The 23,100-nt window shown below is 43.6% G+C and overlaps 1 protein-coding gene across 1 annotated transcript; it reads right to left on the bottom strand.

Moving 5' to 3' along the window:
- Window positions 1–15,596: 15,596 nt before the first annotated feature.
- Window positions 15,597–22,892, bottom strand: LOC132425289 (peptidoglycan recognition protein 3-like). Its single transcript, XM_060011640.1, is given in 6 exon segments — window positions 15,597–15,799; window positions 17,288–17,440; window positions 18,379–18,497; window positions 20,481–20,682; window positions 21,564–21,671; window positions 22,844–22,892. Coding segments are annotated over 6 exon segments (834 nt in total).
- Between the last annotated feature and the right edge of the window lie 208 nt (window positions 22,893–23,100).

Consider the following 23,100-nt stretch of genomic DNA (forward strand, 5'->3'; position numbering starts at 1 on the left):
ATTTCCAGCCCCTCTCCCCTCCCTAGAGATGGGGGTGGTACTGAAAGTTTTAACCCTCTAATCACATGGTTGACTCCACTGGCAACCAACCCCCATCCTTAGGTAATTTTCCCAAAGGGGTGTTAACCCCTCATTAACATAACAAAAAAACATTTTTATAGCTCTCATCACAGGAAATTCCAAGGGTTTTAGGATCTCTGTGTAAGGATCAGTGATGAACAAATATGTATTTCTTATAAATCATAGTGTTACAGGATATAACTTTATACTAATGGGCATCTGAACAGCTATGGGCTTAATTGAGTCCCGCTCCTCAAATTCATATGTTGAAGCCCTAACTCCCAAAGTAATGGTATTTGGAGATGGGGCCTTTGGGAGATAATTAGGTTTAGATGAGGTCATGAGGATGGAGCCTTCATGATGGGATTAGTGCCCTTATAAGAGGAGACGTGCTCTCTCTCCCTACCAAGTGAGGACACAGCACGAAGGCAGCTGTCTGAAAACCAGGAAGAGAGCTATCCCCAGAACCTGACCATGGTGATACCCTGATCTCAGACTTCAAGCCTCCAAAACTGTGAGAAAATAAACATCTGTTGGCTAAGCCACCCAGTCGATGGTATTTTGTTATGGCAGCCCAAACTGACTAAGACATGGACTTTGTGACTACTTAGTAGATAACTAGCATATAGTTGATAAATGAATAAATAAAAGCCTTCCCTAAATTCTGCAGCTATACCCAGGAGAAGCAACACCAGAGAGTTCCCTTCAAAGCTGTTCCCTCTGCTCCTGAAGAAAGCATTTGGAGGTAGTGAGTTCCTTGTCACTGGGAATTTCAAATGTGGCCAGTTATTTGGTGGACTGGGCAGGTAAATAGATAGAATTAAGTATGTGGAAATTTATTTATTTATTTATTTATTTATTTATAAAATTGTCAGATCTACCAAAGAGCCAGTGTGATGTGCCAGAAAGAGCTCAAGATGTGCAGTAAAATAACTGGATTTGGGGACCAAGGGTTTGCAAGGCTGTGTGACCTTGGAGAGACCACTCAAACTGTCTGAGCCTCTGTAAAATGAGGGCAATAAAGTCCACCTCACATGGCCACTGTGGAGCTTACAGCTCTAAATATCTGTCTAGATGGAAGGATATCGTGGTGGCTGCCTTATGATCTCAACCAACCTAAGAGTTCCTGACAACGTTCCAGTGTTCCTGCATGCCACACAAGAACACGGGCAGACTCGCCGGCCCCCTGCTGGTGAACAGCTGGCACTGCACATTATCTCCGTCATTTGGAGCCTCTCCAACCCCAAGGTTTGAGGGTTCCTTTCCACTCTAGCAAGCGTTTGCCTCATTCAGTCTCGGGGCTGTACAGGTAGCCTCGTGGGTTATTAGCATTCTCTGACAAAGGCTCACTGGGTGTCATAGTTTCCACAGAAAAAAAGGGGTAGAGTGTCCCTAAGACTAGAGGACGTTAAGCTAGAGGAAAGTGCACTGGCTTTGAAGTCAGACATGCTTGAGTTTGCAGACCCTACCCTGTGCCCTTTCTAGCTGAGACACCTTGGGCTCCTCGTTGGCACTTACTGAGAGCCACTTGGTTGTCCCCTTTCTTTTTTTTCTTTTTTTTTTTTTTTTTTTTGCGGTACGTGGGCCTCTCACTGTTGTGGCCTCTCCCGTTGCGGAGCACAGGCTCTGGACACGCAGGCTCAGCGTCCATGGCTCACGGGCCTAGCCACTCCGCGGCATGTGGGATCTTCCCGGACCGGGGCACGAACCTGTGTCCCCTGCATCGGCAGGCGGACTCTCAACCACTGCACCACCAGGGAAGCCCTTGGTTGTCCCCTTTCTGAGGCCACTTGATCTTTTAAGAAAACACCAAAATATTAAGAGAAATAAAAATGTGTTAGCTGAGACCAGCAATTTCCCTTTACTAAAAAGGTTGTCACTCCATCACTGTAGAAAACAGAACAAATTTCCCACAGCAACCATCTTACAGGTACAGATGAAGAAACTGAGGCTTAGAGAGATTAGTTAATCTATCCAAAAGCACTAGGTTTATTTTTATTTCTATTGTTTTGTTGTTTATTTTAACTGTGGTCATCATCTTAAACTCAAGGAAAAACCCATTACGTAGAGGAGGAACGTGTAGGTGCAGGAATAGGGAATGGAGGGAGAAACCAGGAAGTCATTTCCCATGGAGGAAGGCAATTCTATTCCAGGGAACCCCCAAGAGAAATTCCCAGGTCCCTTGCTGGGGGCCAACTCAGCCTGAGCCCCCACCCTCTAAGTATCAGCTGAGCAATTTTAATCTGAGGGCATCCCCATGCCCTTATCCATGAGGACATTCAGCTCTCACTTTCCCGTTCACTCACACAAGCTATTAAGCAACTATGACATTCAGGAACCCAGCTAGGTGCTAAAGACACAAAAATGAACGGCATACAGGTCTTAGCCCTTTCGGAGTTCAAGTTCCAGTGGGGAGACAACCATGTAGACCAACAATATCATTAGTTCATTAATCATGCCACAAACGTTTATTGATCCCTTAGGAGTTGAGGGTACATCACAAAATATGACACTGTATTCTGTCCTCAAAAGCTCACAACCTCACAGGTGATATAGAGAAATAAGCCAAAATCCAACACAACATGAAAATCAAGAGGCCCCAGGGTCTCAAATCTTGGATGAAGGACAGGGAATCTCTGTCTTGGATGACTGAGGAAGGATGAACAGAAGATGTGATGTTTGTGCTGCATTTTTAAGAGCCATTATTTTAAGAGGAGCGAGGGGATGAACCCCCAAGGAGACAGAACAGCACATTCACACTCTCACTGACCTGGGAGTGGGTCTGGTAAGTTCAGGGAACAGGTGTGTTGGCTGAGTCAGGAGAGAACCAAGGAAACAAAGAAGGGAGTGGATGCAGACTAGGAGAGCTGAATGTGCAGAGTGAAGGGTCTGGTGTGCCAAAACATGTTTCAATTTTATCCTACGGATAAAAGGAACCAGCAAGGCCTAACAGGTCAGACATGTTTTTTGTTTGTTTGCTTTCCTTTTGTTTTTAAGAAAGATTACACCATCAGCAGTATGAGAAATGAATAGCCAATAATGTGACTCATGAAGTGCTTGGATGAGAAATGAGGACATTAACTCAGGCCTTAGCATAGGAAAGGAAGGAAGAGATTAGAGTCAGGAGACATTTCTGAGCTCAAAACCATAAGACTTGCAGCTAACTGCTTGTAAATAATAGTTCATAGTTATTGAGGACTATTATGCTCTTGGATGACATTAGGCACTTCATCTGCATTATCTCATTCAGTCCTCACAAGAGCCTCAGAAGTTATGCGTTTGTGTATTCTATTTTTCAGATCTGTAAACAGAGGCTTAGATTTGGCCCCAGCTCTGTCCCAAGTATAAGCATTGAGCCAGTGACAATACTGCCTCCCACACTTGGTGTGGATGAAGCAGAGGGGGAAAGAGTGACATGGAGTTTTCCAGCTTGGGAAATACTTTTGGGGAAAGAAGTTACATTTGCTGCTGGACATGGGAGCCCTGGGATGGCCATCACACAGCCATTACACGTGTGCATCTGGAGCTCAGAAAAGGATCTTGGCTGGACCCACAGAATTAAGCATTCTCAATAGATAAGAGGTTAAAACTATGACAGTGGATGAGATAATCTGTGGAGCAGCAGAGGGAAAAGACAAGAGGGTCAGGGACGGAGCTTTGGGGAATGTCAATATTCCAAGGAGCTGGAGGAAAGGAACCTGTGGAGGAGGGTGATAAGAGGTAGCCAACGGCAAGAGGAAACCCAGGACAAGCATGTTCCCTCAGTGTGGCTCCTATCTATTTGGGTTTTCTCTGCCAAGGGAAGCTTGGTGTAATCAAGAGAACAAAAAAACACATGTGGCCTGTCAGCCCTTTGATGTTCTCTGTTACCCCCAAGATAAAATTTCAATGAAAACATTGAAATTACACCATTCTAGAGTTGATCTCTCAGAAATGCCACCTTTTATACTTCCCCTTGCATAAGAGCTTTGATTTCTGTACTCAGGACAGACCCCTGCAAATGAAAAAAAAAAAAAATTCTCCCCTGGTGCCACATTGAGCAGCTGGTGTAGAATGCCGTCAACATGTGTTTCAAAGTCCACAGAAATAAAATGGTCTGTGTTCTCAAATGGCAGGATTGTCTATGTAGAAAATCCCGAAGAATTGACAAAAACAAAACAAAAAACAAACAAAAAAACCCTCCTGGAACTAAGAAGTGTAGAAAAGTCACAGGATACAAGGTTATAAGGTTAATATACAAAAGGATACAAGGTTAACATATAAAAGGATACAAGGTTAATATACAAAAGTCAATTGCTTTCCTCTACACCAGAAATGAACAGTTGGAATTTGAGATATACAATTTACAATAGCAGCAAAACCAATAAAATATTTAGGTATAAATCTAACTACATAGGTATAAGATGAATATGCAGCAAACTACCCAACTCTGATGAAATAAATTTAAAAAATGATCTTAATAAATGGAAAGATATTCTGTGTTCATAGATTAGAAGACTCAGTATTGTTAAGATAGCCATTCTTTCCAATTTGATCTATAGATTTAATGCAATCCCAAACAAATTTCGGCAAGATATTCTGGATATATTGCCAAACTGGTTCTAAAGTTTATACAGAAAGGAAACACACCCAGAATAGCCAACACAATAGTGAAGGAGATGACTGAAGCTGGAAGACTTACACTACCTAATTTCAAGACTTGTTATAAAACTACAGCAATCAAGACTGTGTGGTATTGGCAAAAGAATAGATACATAGATCAATAGAACAAAATAGAGAGCCCAGAAATAGACCCACACAGATATAGTCAACTTATCTTTATTATTTTTTTTTTTTTTTTTTTTTGCGTTACGCGGGCGTCTCACCGCTGTGGCCTCTCCCGTTGCGGAGCACAGGCTCCGGGCGCGCAGGCTCAGCGGCCATGGCTCACGGGCCCAGCTGCTCCGCGACATGTGGGATCTTCCCGGACCAGGGCACGAACCCGTGTCCCCTGCCTCGGCAGGCGGACTCCCAACCACTGCACCACCAGGGAAGCCCCAACTTATCTTTAACAAAGGAATAAAGACAATTCAATGAACAAGAGATAGTCTTTTTAAGAAATTGTGCTGGCCAAATGCTGAAGCAAGGTTGAGTAAGATTTATCCAGGTTTTGATAATTAGGAGAGCATGGTTGATTTATAAAACGGTGAGGTCAGAGAATAAGTGATTAAGAGGTGACAATATAATGACCAACTCCTGTTTAACCTGCTTAACATCTTATTATTTCATAACCTCCTAAGCCTAACAATGGTGATGATTCTTAACACTAATTCAAATCCAAGATCTGAGACTTTTTTAAAAATTGATAATTCTGAATCTTAATAATAATTTATACATACTGACATCAGTTTCCAAGTGTTGCTCATAGAGCTTTATGCATATTAACTTCTTCATTCCTCCCAACAGAGTTATTACTAACACTACCAGATAAGTGAACTGAGGAACAGAGGCATTATGTAACTTACCTAATATCAGAAAGATAGTAAGCAGGCAAGCCAGGAAAGTCAAACCATCTGATTCCAGAACCTTGTGAATTTAAGCACTAAACCGTTGTTTTTGTTTATTTGCTTTTCCTGATTTTATTGTTGACTAGTTCACAAAATTATTTCCAACAAAATAAATGATGAAAAATTGAGTGCAAAAAAAGAAAAAGAAAGAAAGAAATTGTGCTGGAACCATTAGATAGTCTATATGCAAGAAAAGAAAAAAACAGAACCTAGACACAGACTTCACACCTTTCACAAAAATAACTCTAAATGAATCCTAGACCTAAATGGAAAATGGAAAACTGTAAACCTTCTAGAAGAAAATATAGGAGAAAAATCTATGTGACCTTGAGTTTGGCAATTTATTTAGACACAACATCAAAAGTACAACTCATGAAAGAAAAATTGATAAATTGGACTTCATTAAAATTAAAAATTTCTACTCTGTGAATGACAATGATAAGAGAATGAAAAGACAAGCCACAGACTGGGAGAAAACATTTGCAAAACATATATCTAATAAAGGACTTGTATCCAAAATATGTAAAGAACTCTTAAAACTCAACAAGAAGACAAACAATCCAATTTTAAAATGGACAAAATACCTAAACAGACTTTGCACAAAAAAAGAGATACAGATGACAAATAAGCATATGAAAAGATGCTATCATTTGTCATTAGGGAATGGCAAGCTAAAATTAGAGTGAGATACCACTACACACCTATTGGAATGTCTAGAATCCAAAAAACTAAGCTAGTGAGGATGTGGAGCAACAGGAATTTTCACTCATTGCTGAACACATTGGGAACACAAAATGATATAGTTCTTTTGGAAGATTGTTTGGCAGTTTCTTACAGAGTTAAACATAGTCTTACCATTTTATCTAGCAATCATGCGTCTAGGGATCTATCCAAATTGACTTGAAAACATATTCACACAAAAATTTGCATGGAAGTATTTACAGCAGCTTTGTTCATAATCAGCAAAAACTGGAAGCAACCAAGATGTCCTTCAATAGGTGAACAGTTAAACAATCTGTGGTATGTCCGTACAATGGAATATTATTCAGCAATTAAAAAGAAACAAGCTATCAAGCCAGGAGAAGACATGGCTGACTTTAAATGTATATTAATAAGGGAAAGAAGACAGTCTGAAAGGGCTATATACTGTATGCTTCCAATTATATGACATTCTGAAAAAGACAAAACTATACAGACAGTAAAAAGATCAATGGTTGCCAGGGGTTCAGGGTTTCTTTGGCAGGGTGGGGGGGTGTTGAGTAGGTGAACTACAAAGGATTTTTAGGGAAGTGAAACTACTCTGCATGACATTGCAATTATGAAACTTGACTGTGCACTTGGCAAAACCCATTGAACCATACAGCACAAAGAATGATCCTAAATGCATGCAAACATTTTTTAAATCATTTAGGAGGTAGGCACAGTTCCAAGATAGAACACAGGATGTATTTTCTTTCATCTAACTGTATTACAAATGTATGAAACAAGCTCACTGGAGGTAGAGTGTGCTGGAGGTGCAGGGGGAGGCTAGCGAGGCTGGAGCACAGCGAGAGAGGGGAGAAATAGTAGGAGATACGGTCAGAGGCAAAACGAGGAGCAAGATTGAGTAGGACCTTTCAGGCCAGAGTAAGGACTTTGGCTCTTACTCTGAGTGACATGGGAGAGAAACCATCAGAGGGTTCTGAGTAGAAGAAAGACATGATCTGACTTGGTTGGATCTTAACAGTTTCTCTCTAGCTCCTGTGTTGAGAATAGGAGGCTGTCCTCCTCCAGGCCTGGGAGACGGCAAAATCAGGGAGTCCAATTAGGAGGCCATCGTAGCATTTCAAGTGATAGATGATGATGCATGGAACCAGCATGTTAGCCAGGGAAGTGCTGAGAAGCAGCTGAATTCTGAATATATTTTGAAGGGAGAGCCAGCCGGGTGAGGGGAATGAGAGAAAAAAAGGAGTCAGTGATGGCCCCAGGGATTTTGGGCCTGGGCAACTAGAAGCATGGCATCCACTTGCTGAGCTGGGGAAGACAGCAGTGTGAGCAGTTTCAGAGGAACGACCAGGAGCTCAGATTTACACATCAAAGTTGTCAATGCTACTAGATAGCCAAGTGGAGATACGACCAGAGTTAGAATTTTAACCTAGTGTTAAGGAAAGGTGTTTTGGCCATAAATATTAATTTGAGAGGTAAAGGTGATGAGTTAAAAGAGAGATCCCAAAAGACCATGAACAGAAGGAAATTAAAGGAAGAAGCAAAGAGCTGGACCTTAACAGAAGAGGGGACTCATCACCTTCTGAGGCTGATGTGAAGAAAGAAAAAATATGAAGAACTGCATGTGGGAATATGGTTGCAGGAACATTTGCAAGGTCACAGGATGTTGAGAGAGGTCTTGATGGATGGGCCCCAATTTTCTCTGCTGAGAGTAAGAGGGTTGGGATGGAAGCTTGAGGAAGGAAGTGAAATGTGAGAATATTTGTGAGAACAGTGGGAGCAGAAGCTGACCAAGAGCAAGTAGGAGACTTGTCCCAAGGCAGCACTGGAAACCCCTCTGGGAGGCGGGGCGGGGCTCCTCTCGGATCTCCAAGTCTCAGGAGAGGCTGCCTTGCCACTCTACATGCTGATGTGCCAAGAGTGGTTTTATTGCCAGAAGTACCAGGACTCCAACACCCAACACACCCCTGCAGCCAGTGCCCCAGCATGTTTACATCTCCAGGCATTCTCCCTTCCTTCCTGCACCTACACCAGCTAGGCACCCCGCCTCCTCACCCAGCAGGTCCAGGTATTCAGCTCTGGCAAAGGTGCTCCAACCCCACACCCACCTGTGACTCCCCAGCCCCCAGCCCTGGCCAGGGAGCCAGCTCACCTGCACCATCTACTGGTCCAACCAGGGTGGGACTCCAGCTCCCTTCTGCTGCTGTTCCTTCACCCACCCTCCACCCCAAGAGCCACAGGACTCAGAGCCCTTACTGGGACCCTCAGACCCCAAGGCATCTCAGATGTGGAAAATGCCCAGGTCACCTGATTCAACCCCACAGTTGCAGAAAAGATACTGAGGACATTCATTCATTCCACAAATATTTATTAGGCTACTATTATGTGCTAGTGTACCGACATCATCCCAGGAGCTGGGGGTACACTGGGGAGGTCTAGTGAGGAAGACAGGTATAAAATAACAGCAGAATTAAAGATACAGTTCCAAATCGTGAAGTGCTGGAAAGGGGCAAGTTTATGAATGAGTGTATAGCTGTGGGGGAGGAGGGGTGGGGGTGGGTTCATCTCTGAACACATAACATTTAGACTGGGAACTGAAGGATGAATAGAACTTGACAAGGCAAAGAAATGGAGGAGGCGGAGGAGGACATTTCAGACAGAGTTAAGCCCTGAGGTCCACAGCCCATGACCACCTCATGTCAGTTCCCTGGTGACTCTCCCTCATCTCATTCCCACCCATCTACAGATGAAGACCTCCCTAAGGAGGGGCAATATTAGTTGCCTTTAGCTTACTCAGCATGAAAATATGTGGGTATTTTATATTTCAATTTATGTGTAACATTGTAAGTTCTCCCTCTCTTTTTCCTTTAAATACCAATACAGAAAATTTCATTATTACTTAAACTTGACAGAATAGAAAACCAAAAGGGTTAAACAAGCATCCCTGGCTTCATAGGAACTAGAATCTAAACTAAGATTCCGTGTGGTTTTAAGCAGTAACACACCTTTAACATCCTCAAACACCAGAAGTCTATGGATCGTGAAGCTCCATCCACCCTCCACAAGCCGTGCATCCATCAGAAAAGTCCTTATACAAGTTCTATTTGGCTTACTATATAAATACAATGCTATCTCCACGTGCCAGCTTCAGTAACAGGCCAGCATACCAAAGCTAACTTGAAGGGCTAAGGGGCCATGGTACCAGAAGATGCACACTCACAGTGTGGACCGCATCATGTGCACATAAAAGCACTAAGAGAGGGAAGATAATTAAGAACAGAGTTAAGATCCACCAGGGGGCAGACAGTGGAAGCAAGAAGAGCTACAATCCTGCAGCCCGTGGAAGGAAAACCACATTCACAGAAATATAGACAAAATGAAAAGGCAGAGGACATTGTACCAGATGAAGAAACAAGATAAAACCCCAGAAAAACAACTAAATGAAGTGGAGATAGGAAACCTTCCAGAAAAAGAATTCAGAATAATGATAGTGAAGATGATCCAGGACCTCAGAAAAAGAATGGAGGCAAAGATTGAGAAGATGTAAGAAATGTTTAACAAACACCTAGAAGAATTAAAGAAAAAACAGAGATGAACAATACAATAACTGAAATGAAAAATACACTAGAAGGAATCAATAGCAGAATAACTGAGGCAGAAGAACGGATAAGTGACCTGGAAGACAGAATGGTGGAATTCACTGCCATGGAACAGAATGAAGAAAAAAGAATGAAAAGAAATAAAGACAGCCTAAGAGACCTCTGGGACAACATTAAATGCAACAACATTAGCATTATAGGGGTCCCAGAAGGAGAAGAGAGAGAGAAAGGACCCAAGAAAATATTTGAAGAGATTACAGTCGAAAACTTCCCTAACATGGGAAAGAAAATAGCCACCCAAGTCCAGGCAGTGCAGAGAATCCCAGACAGGATAAACCCAAGGAGAAACATGCCGAGATACATGGTAATCAAACTGACAAAAATTAAAGACAAAGAAAAATTATTGAAAGCAACAAGGAAAAAACAACAAATACCATACAAGGGAACTCCAATAATGTTAACAATTGATTTCTCAGCAGAAAATCTACAAGCCAGAAGGGAATGGCATGACATATTTAAAGTGATGAAAGGGAAGAATCTACAACTAAGATTACTCTACCTGGCAAAGATCTCATTCAGATTCGATGGAGAAATCAAAAGCTTTACAGACAAGCAAAAGCTAAGAGAATTCAGCACCACCAAACCAGCTCTACAACAAATGCTAAAGGAACTTCTCTAAGTGGGAAACACAAGAGGAGAAAAGGATGTACAAAAACAAACCCATAACAATTAAGAAAATGGTAATAGGAACATACATATTGATAATTACCTTAAACATGAATGGATTAAATGCTCCAACCAAAAGACACGGGCTTGTTGAATGGATACAAAAAAAACCCTATATATATGTTGCCTACAAGAGACCCACTTCAGACCTAAGGACACATACAGACTGAAAGTGAGGGGATAGAAAAACATATCCCATGCAAACGGAAATCAAAAGAAAGCTGGAGTAGCAATACTCATATCAGATAAAATAGACTTTAAAATAAAGAATGTTACAAGAGACAAGGAAGGACACTCCATAATGATCAAGGGATCAATCCAAGAAGAAGATATCACAATTATAAATATATATGCACCCAACATAGGAGCACCTCAATATATAAGGCAACTGCTAACAGCCATAAAAGAGGAAATTGTCAGTAACACAATAATAGTGGGAAACTTCAACACCTCACTTACACCAATGGACAGATCATCCAAACAGAAAATTAAAAAGGAAATGCAAGCTTTAAATGACACAATAGACCAGATAGATTTAATCGATATTTATAGGTCATTCCATCCAAAAACAGCAGATTACACTTTCTCCTCAAGTGCACACAGAACATTCTCCAGGATAGATCACATCTTGGGTCACAAATCAAGCCTCAGTAAATTTAAGAAAATTGAAATCATATCAAGCATCTTTTCTGACCACAACGCTATGAGATTAGAAATCAATTACAGCAGAATAAAACGTAAAACACACAAACACCTGCAGATTAAACAACACATTACTAAATAACCAAGAGATCACTGAAGAAATCAAAGAGGATATCAGAAAATACCTAGAGACAAATGACAAGGAAACATGACAATCCAAAACCTATGGGATGCAGCAAAAGCAGTTCTAAGAGGGAAGTTTATAGCAAACAAGGCTACCTCAAAAAACAAGAAAATCTCAAATAAACAATCTAACCTCACCCCTAAAAGAACTAGAGAAAGAAGAACAAACAAAACCCAAAGTAAGCAGAAGGAAAGAAATCATAAACATCATTGCAGAAATAAATGAAATAGAAACAAAGAAAACAATAGCAAAGATCAATAAAACCAAAAGCTGCTTCTTTGAGAAGATAAACAAAATTGATAAACCATTAGCCAGACTCATCAAGAAAAAGAGGGAGAGGACTCAAATCAATAAAATTAGAAATGAAAAAGGAGAAGTCACAATGGACACTGCAGAAATACAAAGCATCCTAAGAGACTACAAGCAACTCTTTGCCAATAAAATGGACAAGCTGGAAGAAATGGACAAGTTCTCAGAAAGGTATAACCTTCCAAGACTGAACAAGGAAGAAATAGAAAATATGAACAGACCAATCACAAGTAATGAAATTGAAACTGTGATTAAAAATCTTCCAACAAACAAAAGTCCAGGAACAGATGGCTTCACAGGCAAACACTATCAAACATTTAGAGAAGAGCTAACACCCATCCTTCTCAAACTCTTCCAAAACTTTGCAGAGGTAGGAACACTCCCAAACTCATTCTATGAGGCCACCATAACCCTGATACCAAAACCAGACGAAGATGTCACAAAGAAATAAAACTACAGGTCAATATCACTGATGAATATTGATGCAAAAATCCTCAACAAAATACTAGCAAACAGAATCCAACAGCACATTAAAAGGGTCATACACCATGATTAAATGGGGTTTATCCCAGGAATACAAGGATTCTTCAATGTACACAAATCAATCAATGTGATACACCATATTAACAAACTGAAGAATAAAAACCATATGATCATCTCAATAGATGCAGAAAAAGCTTTTGACAAAATTCAACACCCATTTAGGATAAAAACCCTGCAGAAAGTAGGCATAGAGGGAACTTATCTCAACATAATAAAGGCCATATATGACAAACCCATAGCCAACATCGTCTTCAATGGTGAAAAACTGAAACCGTTTCCACTAAGATCAGGAACAAGACAAGGTTGCCCACTCTCACCACTCTTATTCAACATTGTTTTGGAAGTTTTAGCTACAGCAATCAGAGAAGAAATAGAAATAAAAGGAATCCAAATCAGAAAAGAAGTAAAGCTGTCACTGTTTGCAGATGACATGATACTATACATAGAGAATCCTAAAGATGCTACAGAAAACTACTAGAGCGAATCAATGAATTTGGTAAAGTTTCAGGATACAAAATTAATGCCCAGAAAGCTCTTGCATTCCTATACACTAATGATGCAAAATCTGAAAGAGAAATTATGGAAGCACTTCCATTTACCACTGCAACAAAAAGAATAAAATACCTAGGAATAAACCTACCTAAGGAGACAAAAGACCTGTATGCAGAAAACTATACGACATTGATGAAAGAAATTAAAGATGATACAAACAGATGGAGAGATATACCATGTTCTTGGATTGGAAGAATCAATATTGTGAAAATGACTATACTACCCAAAGTGATCTACAGATTCAGTGCAATCCCTATCAAATTACAAATGGCATTTTTTACAGAACCAGAACAAAAACTCTTAAAATTTGTATGGAGACAAAATAGACTCCGAATAGCCAAAGTAGTCTTGAGGGGAAAAAATGGAGCTGGAGGAATCAGACTCCCTGACTTCAGACTATACTACAAAGATACAGTAATCAAAACAGTATGGTACTGGCACAAAAAACAGAAATATAGATCAACGGAACAGGATAGAAAGCCCAGACTTAAATCCATGCACCTACGTTCAACTAATCTATGACAAAGGAGGCAAGGATATACAATGGAGAAAAGACATTCTCTTCAATAAGTGGTGCTGGGAAAACTGGACAGCTACATGTAAAAGAATGAAATTAGAGCACTCCCTAACACCATACACAAAAATAAACTCAAAATGGGTTGGAGACCTAAATGCAAGACCGGACACTATAAAACTCTTAGAGGAAAACCTATGAAGAACACTCTTTGACATAAATCACAGCAAGATCTTCTTTGATCCATCTCCTAAAGAAATGGAAATAAAAACAAAAATAAACAAATGGGACCTAATGAAACTTAAAATCTTTTGCAAAGCAAAGGAAACTACAAACAAGACAAAAAGACAACCCTCAGAATGGGAGAAAATATTTGCAAACGAATCAACGGACAAAGGATTAATCTCCAAAATATATAACCAGCTCGTGTAGCTCAATATTAAGAAAACAAACCCAATCCAAAAATGGGCAACAGGGCTTCCCTGGTGGCACAGTGGTTGAGAGTCCGCCTGCCAATGCAGGGGACGCGGGTTCGTGCCCTGGTCCGGGAAGATCCCATGTGCCGCGGAGCGGCTGGGCCCGTGAGCCATGGCCGCTGGGCCTGCGCGTCCGGAGCCTGTGCTCCGCAGTGGGAGGGGCCGCAGCAGTGAGAGGCCCGCGTACCGCAAAAAAAAAAAAAAAAAAAAAAAAAATGGGCAACAGACCTAAATAGACATTTCTCCAAAGAAGACATACAGATGGCCAAGAAGCACATGAAAACCTGCTCAACATCACTAATTATTAGAGAAATGCAAATCAAAACTACAATAAGGTATCACCTCACACCAGTTAGAATGGGCATGATCAGAAAATCTACAAACAACAAATGCTGGAGAGGGTGTGGAGAAAAGGGAACCCTCTTGCACTGTTGGTGGGAATGTAAATTGATACAGCCATTATGGAAAACAGTATGGAGGTTCCTTAAAAAACTAAAAATAGAATTATCATATGACCCAGCAATCCCACTACTGGGCATATACCCTGAGAAAACCATAAATCAAAAAGACACATGCACCCCAATGTTCATTGCAGTACTATTTACAATAGCCAGGTCATGGAAGCAACCTAAGTGCTCATCAACAGATGAATGGATAAATAAGTTGTGGTACATACATATAATGGAATATTACTCAGCCATAAAAAGGAACAAAATTGGGTCATTTGCAGAGAAGTGGATGGATCTAGAGTCTGTCATACAGAGTGAAGTAAGTCAGAAAGAGAAAAAGAAATATCGTATATTAACACATATATGTGGAACCTAGAAAAATGGTACAGATGAACCGGTTTGAAAGGCAGGTAGTGAGACACCGATGTAGAGAACAAACGTATGGACTCCAAGGGGGGAAAGTGGTGGGGGGTGGTGATGGTGGTGTGATGAATTGGGAGATTGGGATTGACATATATACACTAATATGTATAAAATGAATAACTAATAAGAACCTGCTGTATAAAAAATAAATTAAATTAAATTTTTTAAAAAAGGAACCAAAAGAGAACATGTTTTTTATTTCACTCTATATATTTAAATAGATAAAGTATTGTTGTCCCTACTGTAGAGAGGAGGCAAAAGAGGTCCAGAAAGTAAAGATTCCTGTGTCTATAAATGGAGTTAACAATACCAGAGGTATTGCAGGATTTTAACATCAGAGACAGCAAGTTTGGGGTTGGGCCAGATGGGAGTAGTGGTAAACAGGGTCTGTGTCTCTGGCTGGTTGGAAGGGATTGCATTAAAAAGGCATAGTCCTTCAATGGCCTCCCACAATGGTCTCACACTCTTGCTTTATCACTGTTGTTTTAAGTCTTCTTTTCAGAGTCTTCCCAACCACTCGTGGAGAACACACCCACAGGAGATAACCAACCCTGCTATGCTCTGAAGGATGCTCAGTCCAGGGATTTCCCTGGCAGTCCAGTGGTTAAGATTCCACGTTTCCACTACAGGAGATGTGGGTTCAATCCCTGGTCAGGGAACTAAGATCCCACATGCCATGTGGCGTGGCCAAAAATAAAAAAATTAAAAATGAAGGATGCTCAGTCCAGAAACTTGCACAAATAAAAATATGATATCTTATGTAAAGCACCTGGCACAAAGGAAGAGCTCAGTAAATATTGGCTCCCTCCCCGGGCCTTCCTTCCTACAGCCCTGAAGAAAAGGAGGGTCAAGTTTCCACCAATCCCACTTACTGATATCCGATGTCACAGAAGTTCTGTGTGTCCATGTGATGGGACTGTATATCTCAGACACAGATCCGGCAGTCCATGGATATGTTGCAGGTCGCCCCAACGGTGTGGATGATGATGACATATTTGGCCGGAAGGTTCATTGTAGGGCAGTGTGTCTGCCTGGCTTTCCAAGCTGACCTTGTGATGATATTGGGGCAAGCTGTGGTGAGGGGAAAAACCAAGGCGATGGGAATTCACCTGGGCCCACATGTGGACAATCTCACAACTGCAGGCTGGTTACTCCTCAATTTCCCTAACCTCTGACACCCACTGGCACATCCTAACATGTGGGATTCTGTGAGATTCTGGGAAGGTCCTGATAGCAATTGTCTGGGCCAGGTGGCTGGAGCAAGGGGCAGAGGCAAATTCGGCAGGTTCTGATAACAACTATGGAAACCAGCATGTGAACAGAAGAGAAAGGACTGTTGATCATACAGAGGCATCGCCATTTTATTCAAAAAATAAAGTATACCTACATGCTCGAATATGCATTGCAACTAAATGCAGGTGTGTGTACTTATGTAACAGGGCCAGTATGCAGAAATCAGCTGACTCTCTGAACTTATCACACACATACGGAAATAATTTGAAATCTCTAAAGAACTCTACAAATGTCAGAGTTATCATTATTGAAGATAGCACCTGTCTGAAAGCAAGAGAAACTTCATTTAGAGATTTACAACTAAGAAAGCTTAATAAAAAGTATCCTTGAGGGCTTCCCTGGTGGCACAGTGGTTGATAGTCCGCCTGCCGACGCAGGGGATACGGGTTCGTGCCCCGGTCCGGGAGGATCCCACATGCCGCGGAGCAGCTGGGCCCGTGAGCCATGGCCACTGAGCCTGCGCGTCCGGAGCCTGTGCTCCGCAACGGGAGAGGCCACAACAGTGAGAGGCCCGCGTACCGCAAAAAAAAAAAAGTATCCTTGAGTCCAAGAAAAGGTCCACTCTAGCAGAGAGTGTTAAACTTCTGAAAGTGCTTATAATGGTACTGGTTTTAGGTTGCTGCTTGTTCATTCCAAAATAGTGCATAATTTTCATTACCCCACTTCTTGGAATATTCATACTCATGTCAGTGTAATCTGTGAATTCATGTTTTTCTCAGTGCTGTGGTCATATTGAAATTTGGCCTGTTTTTGCATTTGTGTCTGTGTATGTGTGTACATGTGTGTGTGACAGAGATTGTGTATGTCTATGTGTATTCATGTAATATACACAAATATGTATATATGTTTACCCCACCCCATTTTCATGCTCTATTCTTCTCCATAGTCCTCATGCCATTTGACATCATACATATTTGACTTTTTGAGGTCTTCATTTTCTATCTTTCTCCACTGAAATGTGCAGTTTTCTCTGTTTTGTTCACTGCTGCATCCTCAGTACCTGGAAGAGTGGCTGGTATTCCATAAATATTTGCTAATTGAGTGAAAATGTGTGTACATATATATTTATGTCAAGTATGGTTCCATGGCCATATGGTTCTAGTGGAAAGGAGAGGAGGCCAGCAAGGTGCCCTCTCAGAATTTTCCAGATCTCAGCATGAGATGTTCTTGGTCCAAGAAACCAATGAACACCAGTAAGAAAAAGCATTCCCTGCTGTAGTTGGGTGGTAACTGGGAGGAGGGTGAGGCAAGACTGAGGAGCTTTACCTTTCCTGGGCATCAGTGGCTGTTGAGGGACCAAGCAGCTCTCTTCTTTCAAGAGAAGTGGCTGAATATACCTGAGTGACATGTGACCCTTCTTTATGGCATAGAAGATCAGATCCTCTGCGGCTGATAAGGCAGCAGGGCTGGGCCTGCTGCCTGAAAGAGGATGACATGGAGCACAGAACTGTCAGCAAGAAGTTCCAACATGGCCTAGACCTGGAGGGAAGACAAGATGACCACCTGAGCCTGAATAACTCATGGGTGGGAAGAGCAGAAACTGGCCCAGTAGCCAGGACAGAGGAGCTGAAAGGCAAGGAAGTACTTGCACACAGCTCTTAGAAACTAAGTTGGTGACCTCTTGCAAATGCCAAACTAAACTTTATCCTCTCCATCTCTAGGTGGAATCACTGGGAGACAGTGAAAGCTACTTGCAGAGGGAGGCCCACTTGACCAAGTCAGGAATGCCCCAGCATGGTGAAAAGGGTGACAGTATTTACCTAGTAGCCTCTACAATCAGACACGTGGCCAAGTGCTCTTTACATCCATTAACTCATGTAATCCTCACAGAAAACCTCTGAGATAAATGCTATTACTAGCCCCAGTTGGCAGATAAGGGTCCTGGCAAGTGCGGGTTATTTATCTATTGGCTCTTAATGCCATTCCTGCTCTGTGCTCTCCTTTGTTCTGCAGGGGGCTGGAAACCTGCAAACTACATTTCCCTGACTTGCTTGCTGGCCACTGCTTGGGTTCTACCAATGGGAGATGCTGGAGGAAGAGAGAAGCCATGTTTTCCTGCCTCTGAAGCCCCAGCCTCAGGGTCAACTTCAGACTCCAGAAGTGATGGCAATAACTGTGAACTCAAGCAGTGTCAGTGGTGGCTTCAGCAGTCTCACAGGAGTGCAGACCAGAGAGGAGAACGAGAACCAAAAAATGCATGTCATAGAATCCAAAGGAGAAAAGAACTTCAAGAGAGGGGCCATCATCAAAGAGGACAATATGATGGAGGCTGAAAAGACAAGAGTGTTGAGACAACGGAGCAGAGGAAGAGAGTGTAGACAACTCCCTGGCAGAGGGACAGAGGGGATGACCATTACCTAGCTTATTGCCAAAGAAAGCGAGACCCAAGGACACGCTGTTGTAGCCCTGGGCGTGCATGCCTTGGATGTTCCAGCCGACACCTTTGTACACCCTGCCATTGTCCCCAACCAGGAAGCTGCCAGGCAAGGAAACATGATTTAATGGCAAATTCCTGTAACAGGAAACTTCACACCTATCCTCAGAAGGGAAAAGGGTTCTAGAGGCTCAAAAATACTATGCTTCAATGACATGACGGTGGGAGGGAGGGTGATAACGCATTTTAGACTTCCAAGAGATGTGAGAATATATTTTAAATTTTGTTTTGACTTAGTTTACATGTGTTTCCCAGAACCTCATTTTAAAATACTCATTTGGGTCAAAGTGGAATTCACATGTGTGACTCTCAAGAACCTGAGAACATTAGTTCGACATTTTTCAAGGGCATGAGAATGCATTCGTCATGTTTTTAAATTATAGGACCAAGCACTTGAACATTGAAAACAATCAACCTGAATTCAGGGATTCCTTTATGTTAACTTTTTCTTCAGTTTCTCCTTAGGAATTCCTAAGCTCTTCTTTATCACAGAAATTTGTTTAGGATGTTCCTTTTCTCAGTTTATATTTTGAAGCCAATGTATCTATTTTGTTGTTGTTGTTTTACCTCCTCCTTTCTTTCTTCCTCGTTATAAATTTCTCATCCTCCACTTTCCAGTTACAGTCTTCAAAACTGATGTTTTCACAACTCTTGCCATATTCAGCTCTTAATAGGTCATGAATTTCCACAGCAAGCTGAGCACAGAAAGAACACTTCCCTGAAGTCACGAGAGACCCAGAATAGAGTAGGGCTGACCTCCCACCCTGTGCTGACATTGGTCTGAGGACCAGGTTGGGGCCTCAGGGTGTCCGCCATGTCCCTGGCTTTGCTGGAGTACTTTCAACAGGCTGCTCTGTCCCTGCAGCCTTTGGTCAGTTCAATGTGAAAATAGCCCCTATGGCTACAGCAGCTGCAAGGTACAAACTGGAGACTCTTACACTGTCACTGCAAAAACCTGACTTCGAGACGCAGTGGCTGAAGTAGACAACACAGCAGTGACAATGGGGGGGGGGGGCGGGGGGGGCACTAGTGGTAGGGACAGCAGCTGAGCTCTAGTGAACACAGCATCCACAGAGGGTGGACGGGAAGACCCCCCACCCTGGCCCTCAGGGGCTCTGGTGGCTAAAACAGGGGCCTCAAGCTGCTTTTACTTATTTGCAGCTAAAAATAAATCAAGAAGAAAATGTGGGTTATCCTTTCCAAAGTGGATAATTCAGAAAGCATTTATGTTTGTCTTTAGAATTCAGCGGGGAGAGCACCATTCCCTCTCTCTCTCTGTCTTCTTCTACAAATACATATATATTCTGATTCTTGAGGGGAAAAGAGGAGGTTGTGGGCCTCCACTCCACAGATAATCCTCAGATGGGGTACTCAATACACAATGGAAGCATCTCTTTGCCTCACACATTTGCTTTTAACACGGGGCCCTCCTCCTTGCATCCCCAGTGGGATATCTCCTATGGGATCCCAGTCGCACTATGACGTGGCCCTTCAGGGTACCTGGCACCTCTCGGGGTAAAAGCCCTGTCTGTGCAGAAGTGGAATAAGGCAGGACTAGGAGGCAGTCTGGGAATAGTTCTGGGTCCATGCTCCCTCGCTGAGTGACTTTGAGCAAATTCTCTAACTTCTCCAGACCACAGCATCCTCACCTGTGACACAGGGGTGGTAATATTTCTCCTGCCCATGCCTCAGAGTGACTGGGAGAGCCTACTTGAGTAATACTTGCAAAGACCTTTGTAAACTGAAATATTCTTCGAGCTCCAAGGGGGCGAGTGTACTTATTACAAGGCCTCTCTTGCTTCTTTCCGGGAGCTCCCAGAGGCTAAGACCACAACGACATACATGGCTCAGAGCTGTCTTCCTCATGACCCCTGGGGGATTTTGGATTTTGTTTTCTTAGCATTTTTTAATTCATTAGAAAAGCAACATGAATGGGAAATTAAGAAAAACAGAGAAGGGGGAGCAGGAGGCCCCCCCAAAGGGATAACTCTAATGTGGGCTCCGGGGACCCCACCAGCCTCTTACATGTAGGCCACATCGCACCAGCCTGTGTTGTAGACTGAACGGGACTGCAGGCCCCGCAGCTTCCAGCTGCACACATTCTGCTCCTGGCACTCTACCTCCGTAAGCTGGTCCATGATGACACAGGCCACAGGCCGGGTCAGCTGGGCCCTGCGGGTCAGGAATCTCAACCCCCACTCCTTGCGGGAGACAACGGTGGATGCACCTGGTGGGGGGTTCGGGGGGGAACCACAGGCTGGCATGCTAAGGTCCTGCCCGTGTCCGCCGCAGGCTGTCCAGGCCACCCTGGGTCCTCTGTGATGGGAGAGGCCCCAGGAGGAGGCCTGCATCACCACAGCCACCCCTTCCCATCTCCATATCCTGTTTAGGGTAAAACGAATCCCCATGCAGACTCCACACTCAGGCTGGGAAGTCAAGTGGCCTTGTTCTCCAAACACTTCCTCCTTGTACTTCCCTGGAGGACTTTGCCCATCCTCACCTCTTCTCTGCCTGCAGAAAGCAGTCCCAGCAGCACCCCCCGCCCAACCCCGGGGTTCTGAGCCTACTTCTCATGAAGCACGTCAGCATGGATGCCTCGGGATGCGTGGTGCCCACTGGCATTTGCCCCGGTGTCTGACTTGCCTTTCATCGGCTGTCCCCTCAGAACATGACTCTCTGAGGAAAGCTCTGCCACTCTCCTCAAACCACTCTCCTCACTCTCCCCGGCAAAGCCCACAGGAAGCCCCATGAACACTGAGTACGGGTCTCCCTCCTTCAGATGAAAATACACTGTGGGCAGGGCCATGAGAGCCCCACAGAGGACCCAGGACCTCCCCAGCTCTCCCTCACTATCCTTACTTGGGGGCTCCCAGGAGCTCTCTGAGGGATGCAGTGTTTCCACCCTGAGAGCTGGGAACTGGGACCCTTGTCTTTTCTCCCTGGGTTTCGTCTCTTTCCTAGAACCCAGCTTTGCCTAAGGACTCAGGACAATTCAGGGGAATAGTTGGGGTTCCACCCCACCCCACCCACCCAGCCCAGCCATAGTGACATCCTGAGAAATACTTCTGGCCCCCTAAGAAGCCCAAGGCCACCCCCAAACGGCCTCACCACTGCAACCCTTGAGAATGAGCTGTGAGATGCCAACAAACAGGTCCAGAAGCTTCTCTGACAGCCCTCTGGCTTGGGTTTCATTCCAAGACAACTGTGGGGAATCCCCTGGGAAGGAACACTGCACTTGGTGCTGGTCCTCGGAGAACACCTGGACCAGCTCTTAGGCAGAGGCTCCACACCCCCCCTGCCCCCCCAGCCAACAGCCTCTGGGCCTCCCCAAGTCACCTGACTTCCTCTAGGAAACAAAGAAGAGGAAAGCCACGGATGCATCTGGCCTCACTCCACCTCTGCCTCTCGCATCTGCCCCAATGAGACCTTCACTCTCCCCATCCTCCCCAAGCCTCCCTCCATTTCAGACTCAGTGCAGTCTCTCCTGCATCCTCATCTGAGCAGCTCTGCCTTTCCCAGTTCACTGGTATACAAATTAATAGATCAGAGTGTCATGTACCAAGATGGCCATCATCACGTTAACACGTATTCATATATGAAGCACCTAGTGATCCAGACAAGGTTCTTGAAATACAGAAATTTACAGATCATTGTGACTGCCCTCACAAACTAGATTTTTTTAGATAGGATTAATGGAGGATTAATCATCACAAACATGCCGCATCCCCCTCTGCCTATTCGGTACCAGAGGTCATGGGGGCAATAGCCACTAGAACCAGCAATGTCACCCACATCACCTCTCACAGGCTGGCTCTGTAATGTACAAAGCATTTTCAAGGGCACTATCAGCTTTGTGGCTTAAAACAACTTTGTGAGATAAGCAAAGCAAATCAACTACTTCCTCTATACAGATGAGAAACTGAGATTCAGAGAGGTTATTTGTCTAAGACGACATGGGTTTTAAGCTGTGGACTTGCATTCCAACCCAGGCTGTCTGACCCCAGAGCTGTGTTGATAGCCACTAGACTCTGCAGCCACCCCAAAATTGTCGGATGACCTTGGGCAAGTCACTGCCACAATGTGGCTTGTTTCTCTGTCTTTAGGATGAGGTTGCTAAGGGTCTCCACCATGGTTCTGAGATTCTGTCCTGTGAAATCATCAGGAACAAATACTTGACCATGACACTGAAGCCAAGGTGTGCTGGGCAGGCTGGAGAGGCTGCTAAGGATGGGAGCCCATCTCAGCAGGGCGTGGGGGCACCTGAGCCAGGCTCTGAAGGGGAACATAGCTAGTGGGGAGGAGTGAGGACCCTGGAGAGGATGATTTCCAAATGAAACCAGGCTGGGGCTGATGCCAAAAGCACTTGTGACCCAGTGAAAGAAACTCACCCCAGGCCCCGAGATCCAGAGCAGAGATGAGAAGAAGCCACAGCAGCATCCTCCTGTGGAAGTAGGTCACCAACAGGGACAGTATAGACCACAGCCCTGGGAGAGACACCGACAGTTAGTCGGACCGTCCTCACTCTTCAAAGAGGGCTCCCACCCCATTACATGGCCCCCGTCTGCCTCCCCGCCAAACCTGTGCACCTCCTGGGGCCAGCACCTGGCGAGGCTTCTCAGGGTCCCCAGCACAGGGTTGACCCTCG

Source organism: Delphinus delphis, chromosome 1 (assembly GCF_949987515.2).
Source record: "Delphinus delphis chromosome 1, mDelDel1.2, whole genome shotgun sequence".
In the NCBI taxonomy this organism is placed as follows: domain Eukaryota; kingdom Metazoa; phylum Chordata; class Mammalia; order Artiodactyla; family Delphinidae; genus Delphinus; species Delphinus delphis.